Here is a 14,892-nt window from a genome sequence, read left to right on the forward strand (position 1 = left end):
TGATGAAAGATACCAAGTGCAAGCGTGAAATCTTTTTGGTTTCGGTGGAGATGATATACATGCCATCCTAGTTGATCTCGTGCCCTGTAGACGCAATATACTGTACCTCGGTCGGCGCCGTGTGCTTTATTAGCACGTCATTTATTTTACACGCATTCGGTGTGCCTTCACATTGTTAGACACGAGGTGTTTAACGCAGAACCAGATGAATCTGGTTGATAGGCGCGGTTGTTGAAGAGCGGTCTCGCGGCAGCTTGGCCAACTTCGTTCTCTTCTTTCTTCTGGTTGTCTGCGCGGCAGGCGTGGTTCATGACAGCTTGTGACAATATAGCAAATTGAAAAAATACAGCTATATGAAAAAAAACACTAATACCGAGCTGCCTCAGGGGCCGTTCCTGAGTGCGAGTCAAGTGAACACGCTGCAAGCTAACGTCAGCTTCTTCAAGCGCATGACAAATCCCATTTGCATGCTGCATAATAAAGTACGCTGCGACATTGAAAGCGCACGACGCGATGATGTTATGCGAACAAACATTATAAACTATCTCTAAGAGAACACTGAAGAACACATGTAGCCTGACCGTAACAAACTTTAACACAACAGTTTCTCAACATAGCTATGAAAAATCACTCTCTCGTCTCCCTACCAACTGATCTGCAGTTGCATAATAACAAACGCCATTGTTAGTTATGGCACATCATTGTGAGAACATGATCCGTATCAGTAGTGTCTTTAAATACATAAAGCTACATGTGCGAAAATAAGCTAGTGCGCGAAGCGGGGAATCATTGAACACTGAAATTATTTACAAAATGAAAACCTAGAGGATCACACTTTTGAAGCTTCTTCTACGTCCTGTTACACGACTGGCCAGCGCGAATTCTCTGACTTAGTTAAGCACAATGTTTCGTCGACTGAATATGAAATAATAAAAACCACTCGAGGCGAGGAAAATACACACTGAAATATGAGAACATGCCGACGTTTTCAGGCCGCTAAGTACGAGGACACCGATGTGGTTAACGAAGACAAACTGGTGAACGGTCTAATCTACCAGCATCCACCTCAGGAAGTGAAGCCAGCCTTGATGGTTTGCCGCCTGCAAAAAGCGTACGGCTATATGGACACCAACGTAGTGTTGCGGGCAAGTCTCTGTCGTCACGGTACTTTCCTCTGCACAGTGAGAACGATAAGGAAATTCCAGGGCCTCGATTTTTTTTCGTTAGTCAGGTGATTAAAACAATAAACACATATGAAATGGCGGCAGATGTTGCACCTCACACCGCCAATGAGATGAGGGGAACTGGAACACTCCTAGGGCTGAGCTTTACATATACTACACAAATACACGAGAAGGTTTAGGGGAGGATGCCCTCTGTTGTAGCTTAATTCGTAAAGCACCGCACGCGTAACAATGAAATTGTCTCTTTATTTACTGCCATATCTGTTGTCCTTATTCTAGATTTCAGTTAAACGTAATTATTCTCTTTTATACTTTTCCTGGCTTCATTGTCTGTTTCTTCATGATTGTAACTTCTTCTACTCAGGAATTTAACACAGCGGTCGCGTGAATACAAAGACATGGATATTACTTTAGGAACCCATTTACTGTATATCGGCATTTTTAAAGAATTAAGGCATTAAATATATGAATTTTGCAGACAACGATGCTTCGGTAGAGAATTGGCTGCAAAGAATCGGCTTACGTGACGTCCACTGCTAAGCGTCAAATAAATAGCGTGTATAAATATACGGTACAAGAGAGCTAGAGCTAGCGTGTTATATGTAACATGATGATGTATTCTTTTTTCATATTACATGGTAGCAGTGTTCATAGTTTCCAGCTCAAATATAAAACAAAGAGTCGATGTTCAAAGAAATAACTAGAAACGATAAAAGTGTTCAGAACTAGGAATAGTTATAGAAGAACGTTTAGAGAACGTTTAAAGAACAGTCTATGACTGCTCAAAATAATAATAAAGGAAAGTAAGTTGAAAGTTACAGCATTACGCGTGGCACAGTGTGGCCTTCAGTACTTGAAATACTCGCGAGGATGCATGCACTTTCGCACATCACCCTGTTCGACTACTGCGTTCGCCATGGTGATTACCGTCCCAATGACGCTTTTACACGTCACGAAAAGCATGCCCTGCCGAGCACTTTTGGTTCATTTCGTTCCGAAGATGTTCAGTTTACTTTAACTGCTACGCGAACATCGGATAGAGATGGAGTAAGAGGAGAACGCCCACACGGCACTGTGAGTGCCCTGTTCTTTCAGTGTCCATGTAGTAGGGGCGCTGCACCGAACTTCTTCATGACGACACACCAACAAGCCCAAGCCACAATCCTGATCAATTCCATTTTGTGAACAGTGTCGAAAACAATGCAAAACCCGTCATGGGGCGTTTGCGAAGAGTAGCATGAATTTTTTTTCACATCCAGAAATTTTTTTAGGTAGGCATTTTGCGGTTCAAATCGGAGTTTCGACCTGTCAGTGTATCAGTGTTTCTCTAAAGAATAGAAGTCATAGCTCATAACATCTAGCTGGACCAGAAATTGACCCCAGTCTGTCTGTGCTGCTGAATATGTACTGTTCCGTCTCAAAACCGTGAGGGCATTTTTTGTATGCTTTCCACGAAGCGAGCACTTCACCAGCACCCGCCTAGACGACGACGGCATCCGGCGCTCACTATTAAAAAAAAAAAAGAAAGGACGCTCCCTTCGGGGTGACACCCACCGCCGCATTCTCTGAAAGCAGTAGCAGCTGCCAATGCCAGGTTCCTCAAATTACTACATACTGATTGTCACGAAGCGCCTTTTTAATGCAAGGAGCCGACGTCGACGACTGGCGTGGGAACAGCGTTGATCCCCGATTTCCGACTGCCCAGTCATTGCTTGCGCAACAACAGGGGTGGAGTCGCGAAATTGGTGCAACATCGTGGGCAGAACGGCGCGAACACTTCGACCCTTCTGATTGGCGGGGAGACATTAATCGCATTCCCTCGTCATGTGACGTGGGGAACTTAAAAAGGGGATTGTGGATGCTTTGTGTACTCTACCCAGACACTTAGTGGGATCAGACATGTAAAGTGCAGCGACAGAGCGTGTACTCCTATTTGCATAGAGCCAGTAGTGAGTTGTATATATGTAAAATGAACCGATGCGTTTCCTTCAAGCTCCCTCTCATGCTCCCACCAACAAGGAATTCTCGGCGATTGAGGCGGACGACGGCGTGAGTTCGCCTAGCTGAGTGCGACGCCCCAGTACAGCGCAGGCCAGCTACGATGTCTTTGACGCTCCGGCGGCGTCGACAAGCTACGCTCTGCGAGGCGCCCGAGTCATAACAACGTACCCCGGAACCGGATCTCGAAAGTGTCATCGTGTGCAACATGCTGGCACTGTGGCTCCACTACTTTCAGATAATGTCATCTTTAACTGCTCTAGAGTAAGTTCTGTCACGAGTGCGCCCCAATACTCTGCAGTGTTTCTTTGTATACAAATATTCTACGCTGTTTACGTTTTACCCGTCTGCTCTTTGTTTCACCTTACGCCGTACGCGGGGCATCCAGAATTGCATGTTCAAGGTGACGGCGTACGACGCTAACATCATTTATCGCTGATGGCGATGTAGGGCCTGAGCTTCACTGTGCCGTCTGGCGAGTGCTTCGGTCTCCTTGGCGTCAACGGGGCGGGAAAGACTACCACGTTTAAGATACTGACCGGAGAAATACTTCCGCATGGCGGCGACGCTTTCATTGATGGATTCTCCATATTTCGCGACCTGTCTCAGGTAAGGAGGCCACCGGTTCATTAGCCCATCTTGCAAGCATGGTGCATAGGGATGCACAGACGTTATAAAGAATCACTTCCAGAGAACTTTGTGCAAACTGTTCTAAGGGATATTCTGCATATACGGCGTTAAGTAGTGATTTCCGTGTGTGTGCCAGTCGACAGCGCGATGGGATGTAGATGGCGAGTCCGCAGAGAGCGAGAAAGAAACGGTAGCGAAGTGAAAAAGAGGGAGATGGAGGCAATTGTGTTTGTGGAGGTTTTTCAGCGGCACTGGCAGAGGAAGGGGAAGCTGTGTTGGAAAAGAACACCTGTGTTGGAACAGAGCACCTGAACAGTTATGCTGCTGCATCCTTTTTAGAAGAAACCGCAGGATCGGTATCTAAGATACCGTAAACCGGTTTTCCAGCCACTGCACTTTTAGGAATAGCATTGGGGTAAGAAATAGCGCGTTGCATCTCTTCCCACAGACCAGCAACATTTCCTTTATACTGCACGTTTTTCGTTTTCGTTTCATATCTATCTTTTTTTCTTTTCACACCAATAGCGGCCAAACGGCAATTACGAAACCTATATTTCTCTGCGGCTGAGACAGCGGAAGGTTGCAGCTTTTGATGAGTCATCTCTATGTGTCTAAATAAACTGCTCCATAAAGAAACGCGATCCCTCGTTTGATTGTACAACGACGTGCGTCTTGACGAATTACCGCTGGGATGGCGACGACTCGCAGATTCATCGCTACCTGGGCTATTGTCCGCAGCGCGGCGGACTTCTGGATTGGCTGACAGGCGTCGAGACGTTAGTGCTCTACATTCGACTGCGTGGGGTCTCGCCTACCAGCGAGTACCTCAACACGTTGCTTTACATATTTCACCTGGACGAAATCGGCGATGAGCTCGTGGGAACCTACAGGTTGGCATCGCTACGCGCTTCAGTGAGCCTAAGAATACGATCCGTCCACTAGCTCCTCGCGATGGTTTATCGACAACAGGCAACAGAGGTGGAACAGCAGCGCGTGCAATTAGGCGATACAGCGGTGGGGAGTGGCCGTCTGCTTTCTTGCATTGCTCGGTTTCTGTCATTCAGTAATGAGCTTTTGTTTGCGAAGAATAGGACTTGCGTGACGGTTATGTAACTATCCTAAACTTACGTTGGAAATAAAGCCAACCAAAAAACAAATAAGCAGAAGCACTAGCTACAATTAAGATGGCGCGACCCGCAGTGTCTCCAGCTAGCTGCACAAGTCCCAACCCGTATTTTCCCTGGTTAGGCAATACATCGATGTTATTTCATCCATCTACACGATCATGTCAGCCTCTAATGTGACGTGATAGCAAAGAGAAACAACTTTCAACGAAATCACAAAAAACGAGAAATAGATGAAGAAGGGTTCTAAACTAACACTATCTATGCTATTACACAATGGAAGCCGTGGAAAATGTGCGACATGATTATTTTTTTTTATTTTCGTTAGCTCTATTTTTTATTTTCATTAGCTCGAACAAATCAACAAATTAACTATAAGCGAGCAATGTGCTTCCGGTTATCATAATTGGCAGAACAGGCTGACTGTCTAGCATATGTAACAGTAGCCGATGAAGAGCTGCTTAATTATGGTAGCGAAGAGACAGAGAGAAATAATTTTTATCTGCATCGTGGGGTCCAGAAGGTCCAGAAGGATTGGAGACCTTAGTCCAGGGCTCCAATGACCATGGCGATGTTGCGGGCCTGACGGACCAGTGCCTGCTCAACCCGCGGGTTTCCGTTTCCTAGCAGCACTTACCAGCTACCCAGGATTGGGATGGGAACATAGGTCGAAACTATCTACAAGTCTTCATGGTATTCATAATTTTGTTATCAAAGGCTGCGCTGTCGCCCTAGTTCCTTTTTTAACGTATTTGTTTTATTTGTCCTTGATGAATGCATTATTCCCTTCTCAGTGAAAAGTTGCGACCGTACTCCCAATATTTAAGCAGGGAATCATTTGTGACACGAAGAATCGCTACCCTTCGTCAAACCTTCTTAATTTTTCTTAAGTTCTTGAGATGCTAATGTGCGACCGCTTGCATCATTACTTTAAGCGAGAAATTTCAGCCTCACAAGATGATTTTGTCAAAAGGAGACCGGTGGAAACAAACCTTTCATGAGTGCAACAGGCCCATTGCATTTAACCCCAGTACCCGCAGCGGTGGCTTAGCGGCAATGTTGTGGCGTTGCTAAGCACGAGGTCGCGGCATCGAGTCCCGGCCGTGGCGGCTTCATTTCGGTGGCGGTGAAATGCAAAAACGCCCGTGTACCGTGCATTGCGTGCACGTTAAAAAATTGCAGGGGTCAAAATTAACCTGGAGTCAATACGGCGTGGCTCATAATCAGATCGTGGTTCTTGGCAAGGAAAACCCGAGTATTTAAATTTAACCATAGTCAGATAGATGCAGTTTATTTCGTTACGCCCAACGCTTTCGATAAAGTCTTACGCCAAAACACCAAATACTAACTCTGAAGCATTACGGAATATGTACACTTTACAGTGCATGATTGGAGAGTGAGTTGAAAAATCGGTAGAAACTAAGTTTTCTTACAAATTTTTTCTAGTTTTTTACAAAAACTAATTTTTTATGCCTTGTCTGAACAGATTAAATAACTTTAGGTATGACTCAAGGTCCTAACGTTGGCCCACTGCTAATTTAATCATTATTAATTATTTTTCGTTACTCTTAGAAAACACAAAGACATTATGGTTTGCTGAAGACGCAAAATTACAAATACTGAAAGCCTGCGTGATTGTCAGCTACTGCAGAACAACGGCCTCTCAGTCGAGTAATGGTGCGTGTGCAAATAAACTTCAACTGAACTTGAAAAATACTTCGGTGATTTCGCTCACCAGACAGCTTGCTTGCTTAATCTTTTGACTATTATCTTTCTGGCGGAAATGTACAATGGTTTTATCGTGTATGGGACCTTGGTGTTGACGTCAGCTGTAGTTTGGATTTTCGCTTGTATGTGTCACAACCTAGCGTCAAGTGTTCTTGGTGGGAATTCACGTATAACGAAAAAATGCTTCGAAAACTGTAATGTGTTGTGATACTCCATTGATCATGTCTTGTGTTCGCATCTGTGATGCGTAGCTCGCTGTTTCCCACGTTTAGTGACCTAATTGAAGGAGAGAACTTTTGTACGTATTGTATATAGAAGGTATATCAGGTGCCGACGGTTCTACAGCTACAGTTGTATTTAGAGGAGTTTCGAGCTTGGAAACGTGTCCGATAGAAGGCTTGCGCGTGGTATAAAATTTCTCGTAACGTACTGATTGGTACGCTTGGCTGTGATGTACTTTGGTCACCGCTAGGTTTTCATGTTTCGTGTGGCAATACGCGCAAGTATAAACACACATTCCACCAGGATTTTATATCCGTTTCTGCAAAGACTAGATTGCAAAACACTTACAATTGATCATACTTTCCCGACGAGTTATTTAATTGACATTATTGAGAAACCGTGTTTCTTTTCTATTTAATGTTTACTGACTGCTTAAAAGGGGCGCTTAAAATCAAAAAGCACCATGCCCTTCAATTTACGCGAAAAAAAATATTCGCTGATGACTACGGTATTCCCCAAAGCGAAATGAAATTTTCATTTCGCGATGTACTGGCTGGCTCGGACAATAAACTAAAACTACATTATAGGGTTTTGCGTGCCAGAACCACGATCTGGTTGAGGCACGCCGTAGTGGAGGAATGTGGAAATTCGGACCACCTAGAGTTCTTTAACGTGCATCGAAATCTAAGTACAAGGGTGTTTGCGTATTTTGCCCCCATCGAAATGCGGCCGCCATAGCCGGGATTCGATCCCATGACCTCGTGGACAATCTATCTCGTGCGGCACGTAGGAGCGAAGTGTGGCGCGACTGCCTCGCTAATCGAGAGATCACGAGAGTCAGCACGTGGGTGACGCGTAGGTGCGATTCACAGTAGCCGCCGCAGACACACCTCCGCTCATGCAGCGCTTTGTTTCCACACAAACGACGCGCGCTACTCTAGCGCCATCTCATAGCATTCTCTCCACAAAGCCCGTCTTGCGCGGTATTGGGCTTTTCATCCTCTTCCTTCGCTTTGCTCCTGGCGCTCGTTTCACTATCCCCGACTTTCATCCCCAGCCGTGCTCCGCGTTCGCCTTGATCCGTCCCCGTAGTCGTTCGCTCGGTTACAACGGACAACAGCGACGCTCTAAAATGTATTATTGCGATATCAATTTCACTGCAGGCGCTGTCACAGTGTCGTTCCGTATAATGTCCAAGGGCGATAACACCATCACCGCGTGCCGTGTGCTCCGTGTGCGAGTGAAAACGCGCGAGGGGAGCCGACGATCACGACTCAATCAGGCGCGCAAAGAGAGGAGAAACCTGAGAGGAAAGGCGCCGTCTTCCGTCGCGCGAAAGGCCGTGGGGGCCTGGGAAGAGAGGGAGGAGGGGTGAGGCGTTGTTCGTCAGTAATAGCATATTTCGCGCGCAAGGGGAACCGATGATCGCTGCTTAATCTCGCGCGCGCAAGGAAAGAAAGCGAGGAGGCAGCGGCAGGGAAGGGGGGGGGCGGCGTTCTGGTGCGGCAGCAGCCGCGTACTACGGGGCCGCGCGCGTCCTCTCTTGAAAACGATCAGCAGACGGCTCAAACCTTTGCGTGTGCTGAGTTATCGCCGCTCAGTTTGCCTTGAAGCGATAGACAGCACGAAGGTCACGTCGCTCGCTCCTGCTGCCGCAATTCTCCACGCCAGCGATTTGACAGCGAGTGTCCGCGGTCACCGAGGGGAATGTGTTACGTGTGCTTGTGCACGCTGACACCACGTTTGTTCATTTATTTATTAAGCGAATGTCTCCAAGGATATAGGAGATAAAGATAATGTCATTGCTTCGTATAGCCGCCTACCAATTTGCTATCGCAATCGATGCTTCGCCTTTCAAACGAGATTGCGACTTCTTTATGACATCGTGCACTGTCGAGCAGGCCACTCGGCTGTTAGTAGGCACGGAAATAAACCGTCCAACTCTATAACAGCGCCGGTCAACCTTTGCAGGTTGATTTTTTTAAAAAGGGCCTACATTACCCGTCGGAGAAACTGCAGTATCTAGAAAACAAAATGAATACACGCACTAATTACCTTTTTGGTTATGCACTCTATCACATATGCTACAAATTCAAAATTGATGCCGAGCAGTGGTAACGCCATGTCTGCTTAGCACAAATCTTTAGAAGCACCGTTTTTCACACACCGGTGCTTGAAATGGGCTACCAGATACATTGGCGTCAGAGCTGACAGTTCCCTAACAGCGCCTGTCTAGCGGTTGAAATACGTACATTAGCGTTATTCGTCAATGTATTTATTCTGCGTGATGTCTTTCCTCTCCTGTTTTCTTTCTTCTATATATATAACAACTGTAATTATTCGCCAATGGTATGCTGAGATGTTCATTTCGCAGTCATACTTGATCACGTGTAAACGTGCGTTTGACAAGAAAAACGGCACGCTTCCTTTGCCGTAACGCGGATGGCACTGTTTCGCAGCTTCGGCAATCGGCGCAAACTTTCCATATGCATCTCGATGATCGGCATGCCTAAGGTGCTGCTGCTGGATGAGCCGTACGACAGTGTCGAGACGACATCGCGGAAGCGCATCGCCAAATACATCAACTCTCTGCAGCATGTTGCCAAGATTGCCATCGTGCTCACCTCTCACAGGTGCGTGGCCCGTATGCTCACAGCGCCGACCACTCTCTCTTTAAGTAGACACTCTATAAGAAAGTCAAGTCCAGCTGAATGCTCAGATAAAGGAAACAAAAATTGGTATAAAAGTAACTATTACTTTATTAACGCTTTATCTGTCCTATTGTAGCATTATACGAGAGATAACTCTTTAAGCGTCACAATTACTCTTTGAGCAAGAAAATGTGCGAGTCTTGCTTAAATTAGTATATTTCCACTTAGTCTCCCTTTAAGCAGATGATCGTATTCGATGAAGTGAATGCACAGCGCACAAGCAGCAAATAGAAACGCACAAAAAAAAAAGTCATCCCGGCGTTGCGAAAGCGGGTGTCCAGCGAAGCTGTTGAAAACCAGCACTAGTAGTGCTGAGGGAGGTTTGTAATGCTTTATGGCATTAGAGTAATGGTAGTAGTGCTATTTTAGAATATTGATAGAAACCACCTTTATGGTTCCGTCACTGTGGAGTGGAAATGGCTTCGACTAGCACCAGCAGAAGCCGTACTCGAAGAACATAAAATACGAACTCGGCCTTATGTATATAAATTTAGTGCATCGTAATGAATCCCAGGTGGCAAAAATAAGCTGCAGCTTCAAACCGCTTGAATACGGCGTCTCTGTATTCGACGGCTGATGCTCGGTAAGTTAATGACCGCCAGTCAGTTGCCATATTATTGCGATTGCCATTATATGGAAACTCCAGGCGCATTTCTGCCGCAATGTCGTTGTCACCGCTAGGTCCCGCATAAAGTTCAAGGGCGATAAAGTCGTCGCCGCGCGAATTATGTTGTTTGCGCGAGTGAAAGCGTGCGAGGGTGAGCCGGCGATCGCCGCTCAATCTCCTCACGAGCAAGGGAGGGAAGCGGGAAGGAAGGCCGCCGTCTTCCGCCGCGCTCACACCTCCGGAGGAAGGGGACGGTATGGCCGCATGCTACTGCGGCGGCTGCTGCGAAGCAGCGCGCGCCCGCCCGGGCCGCGCTATATTGAAAGCAATCTGCGACGGGGACAGAGTCCCTCATGAGCTGTGTTTTCGCGGCTTAGTGGGACGCGAGTTGCAGCACGAAAGTCAATTCGCTCGCTGTTGCTGCCACGCTTCCTCACTTCAGCGTTTTGAGAGCAAGTTTCCGTGGTCATCGAGTGAGATGTGTTCATGTTTGCTTGCGCGCATGGCACCATGCTTGTTATTAGTTTGTAAGCGAACGTTTATAAGTTTATATGGCTGGCCAAACTACTATCCTTACTTCGTTTAGCTCTCTAATAATTTACTATCCCAATGGATGTTTCACCTTTCTGGTGAAACTGCAGCATTTTTAAAGGCCCTTCGATGCTCATAGTTTGTTGATGTATACAAAAACTCAAATTGTTGTCCATATCATTATTCTACGGAATGTGCAGCCTATCGGACGTGGAGTTCTTGTGCAACCGCATCACCATCCTGGGGGACGGCAAGCTGCAGTGCCTGGGGTCGCTGGCACACTTGAAGAATAAGTTTGGGAAGGGCTACACCATCACGGTAAATACGTACCCAGACCGCCAGCTGGACTTCTCCTACCACCAAGCCATCGCTAATGCCGTGCGTGCAAACTTCCCCGAGGCGGAGCTCGTGTACAGCTACGAGGTGAGTCTTTACTTTAAGAAAACTGTGAAAGCATCGCTTTGGGAGTGCGTAAGTCAAATACCGTGCTCCAAATCAAAAGAAGAAGCCTTAAGAGGAAGCTATAGCTCCGGACCAACTGCGACGCGGCCCATTCGAAAACATGTAAAACACAAAAACGCTTTCATGAGCTAACCCCTGGGCCGATCTTTCTGAAATTTTTTGCATTTGAGGGAGAAATGTAACTTATAGGGGCTGTTGGAAGCGGAATCTCGATTTGGGGAATGAATTTTATTACAAGAATTTTCAAAAATACGATAGATCGAAAGAACATAGAAGCACAAAGTTTACAAATTCATAGCTTTGCATCAGGAACAGATATCGCGGTTCTGTAAACGGTATCCTTTAGATCTCTTAAAGCAGACAACTTTGATATAGCAATTTATATCTTACGTGAGTTTCTTACGTTCTTTACAAGGGTGCTGCAAAATCTGTATTTACGTATTGCTCAATTTTGGCAGATTTTAGTGTAACACATTAATCTTGTCCGCTTTAGATGTACTATGAGATGCAGTTCGCAGAATTCTGCTATAATTTTTTAAAGTTGAGTTACAGAGTTGTACACTTGATAGTTTCGTTTTCTGAAAAATTTTGAATTCGCCAATTTTTAGTAAAACATTGACGACCGAAATCGATAACTCGAAGCGAACAGTCACTCGATCTTAAGTTTTTCCTTTAATTGTCACACACCTCGTCAAATTTGGTGCTGTAGTTGCCGAGAAAAACAAATTTTCATTTAACATGTATTTATATAGGAGCATCGGAGCTAAAGCTTCCTCTTAACATAGACCCTCCAGACTCGTACGCGATAAACGTGATAAGGCGTTTGTTGCAGGTTAATGCCAATGAAATGTGAATTTCATTTCATCTGGGCTTTTCTTTTAAAACTCAGAAAAGCCGTGTTGTTGCTAGCTGACCTCGATGAAGTCTGGTGTAGAGCTCAATTCAAAAGAAAGCTTTTGCATTTAACTTACTAGGGTGATGGTTTGGGCTGGTTGGTTTTCCATGAGACTGCGTGGTGCAGCACTTAGCTGTACAGGGGAGACAGAAAGAAACGAGGACAAACGCTGAGTGCCAACTGAAATTTGTGTGAGTGATAAAAGGTGCTATATAGAAGAAACAGAGGGATAACGACATTATATATATATATATATATATATATATATATATATATATATATATATATATATATATATATATATATATATATATATCGTAAGACGCCGACAGAGAACGGCACCGTGGACAACACGGGAGAAATTGCTTGTATTTACTTCCTGAAATAAAGAAATTATACCTCAATGGTACTGAAAGTGGATGAAAAAACTTGGCGCAGGTGGGGAACGATCCCGCGTCTGATATGAATAATAAAAATCGGGCTCCTCGCTTAAACCCTTTCCTTCTCGTTCATTACATAACCAGGGTCTCGAATCCGGCAACATTGATGCCTTCTGGTAGCACATGCGGGTTTATAGACCAGGTGCCTTCACCCCAAAAGATCACGTAGTCGTCGCTCCGGTGGCAGAAAGGACGTTCCACATCCACCACCAAGGTTTGTGAGTGGTGGCGCTGGCTAACACTGCCAGTATTAGTTCTAGTCGTAATGCATATACCCCGAAAGTGGATGGGAAGACGGCGCCGCGGTAGCTCAATTGATAGATCATCGCAGACGTAATGCGAAGACGTGGGATCATTACCCACCAGCGGGAAGTTTCTTTCATCCACTTTCAATTCCTTTAATTTATAATTAATTGATAATTTTCAATCAGTAAGTACGAGTAATTTCCCCTGTGTTGTCGACGGTGTCTTCGTTGGCTGCCTATGGTAGGATTAATAAAAATTGGGCCTGTCTTCTGTTAACTCCCTTCTCGATAATTATATATATATATATATATATATATATATATATATATATATATATACATATATATATGTATATATATGCTTAGTTAACTTATGCTTACTTATGCATGCGCATAAGTAAGCCATCCAAGCTTCACGAGCCATCTAGCCGATTCAATGATTATGCGCGTTCGATCGTCCCTGTGTGTGAGCCTGTGTGTGAATATTGCTGTTGTGTGCAGGTAGTTGTGTATCGAAACCCCTTGAAATGTGGCGCATGCAACGTGGGTCAGACAGGAGCTGTCTGGACGATTGTCTCCGTGAACATGCGAATAATGTTAAGAATGGAAAATAAGCTTTGTTAGCACTGCATTGCAGCGCATGCGGATTTACCCCCACTGTTTGGAAAAACAAAAGCAATCTTCACACAGGGGCGATCGAATAGATGACTCTGGGATAACTAGATGATGCATGGTTTCTATACAGCGTCCTGAATATTTGGCTGCGCGCATTCAAAAAAAGATTTTGCACTCACCGCTGCACTCTTCTTGCTCAAATTTCGCAGAACGATCGAACTTTGTTGTCGACTTCGTTTAGTATAAGGCTTGGCATGATTAGTCACCTGTTTTTTATGACAAATATGAGAGACTGTTTTCGCCTATGGAAAAAATGACGTCTGAAAATCCGGCCCTGGCACAGAATTGTGTTGCCACCTGCCGGCAGCAGCAGGAAGGAGCTGCTTCGCAGACGAAACGGCATCTTGAAATCGGCCGCTTACGCGGCAGCACTTCCCCAACCAACTGGTCCGTGACGTCAAGGATTTTGACAGCGTCTGCTCAGGCCTAGTTAAATTTTTATCGTTAACACGGACTCAATTGTATCCTAAATGTGCCAAAAACAGATCTTTGCAAGTTTCTAGAATTTTCGCTTCGACGAAAACGGCTCAATTCAGATAACACATTTACAACCACGACGTATCACAGATGTACAGGCCCTGGGTTACTGGCGCAAAATAACAAAACTAAACTTATTCCAATATAATTTATCTATATAAACTTATTTACTGTTTCTTTATAGTGGTTCCCTTAATTAAGCTGCACTGATGGGCTAGTTGATAATTAATGACTTGGTTATTTAGCAGCGCACTTAAAGAAATCGTGGACAAAAAAATAAAGATCAGGGCATGCAGCAAGTGCCAAATTTATTCAGTGCTCCCTTTTTGTGTGTGTGTGTGCGTGTGTGTGCGTGCGCGTGTCCGTGTTTTGCTCAAGTGCAATACTTTTAACTAAGCTATATTTCGAGGGAAAACGAGAAATGTTAGCAGCGATGCATAGAAAGGTTTTAAAGCGTGTTGCGTAATTAAGGTATAAATAACACGTAGTAAAGTTTCGTGTTATGCCTGTGCAGACGCGTTATTAAAACTCTCACAAGGTTTTCGCGCTGCCTCGAAAAAACTATTCGCGGTATGAATTCTATATTCGGAGAGAATTGGCAGAGAATTGTGGGGTGTATACCGAAAGCTTCAGAAGCACATTTTATGAAGCTCGCTGGAAGTTTGCCCAGTGTCCTGAAGGAGCTCAACGTTCCACAATTTGACATTCTGAGCGAATAAGGGGCGCAGTATGCCTGATTCGTGGGTGATGTTATGAGAGCGTAAGTTTATTATATGGGATTCACGAAAAACGACTCGAAAAAGGTCCTCGAAGGCGTTATATGGCCGTTATCAGATATATGTTTCCGCGTGTCCCGGAGAAATCTGCGTCACAGTTTATAGTTGATGAAAACATGAGGGCATATAAAGTTTATTAAGTGGTGAAACTTTAGCGTTTCTTCTGTAACTATTAACATGAGTAAAT

General features: G+C 45.0%; 1 protein-coding gene across 1 annotated transcript in view; it reads left to right on the plus strand.

Moving 5' to 3' along the window:
- The first annotated feature begins 968 nt into the window (after positions 1–968).
- The window catches only part of LOC142570498 (uncharacterized), a 46,351-nt gene continuing 32,427 nt past the window's right edge, over positions 969–14,892 (plus strand). Inside the window, exons 1-5 of the mRNA XM_075678880.1 lie at positions 969–1,145; positions 3,633–3,791; positions 4,521–4,702; positions 9,346–9,519; positions 10,936–11,158. Coding sequence (XP_075534995.1) covers positions 969–1,145; positions 3,633–3,791; positions 4,521–4,702; positions 9,346–9,519; positions 10,936–11,158 — 915 coding nt within the window. The remainder of the gene's footprint in view (positions 1,146–3,632; positions 3,792–4,520; positions 4,703–9,345; positions 9,520–10,935; positions 11,159–14,892) is intronic.

This window comes from Dermacentor variabilis, chromosome 2, assembly GCF_050947875.1.
Source record: "Dermacentor variabilis isolate Ectoservices chromosome 2, ASM5094787v1, whole genome shotgun sequence".
In the NCBI taxonomy this organism is placed as follows: Eukaryota; Metazoa; Arthropoda; class Arachnida; order Ixodida; family Ixodidae; genus Dermacentor; species Dermacentor variabilis.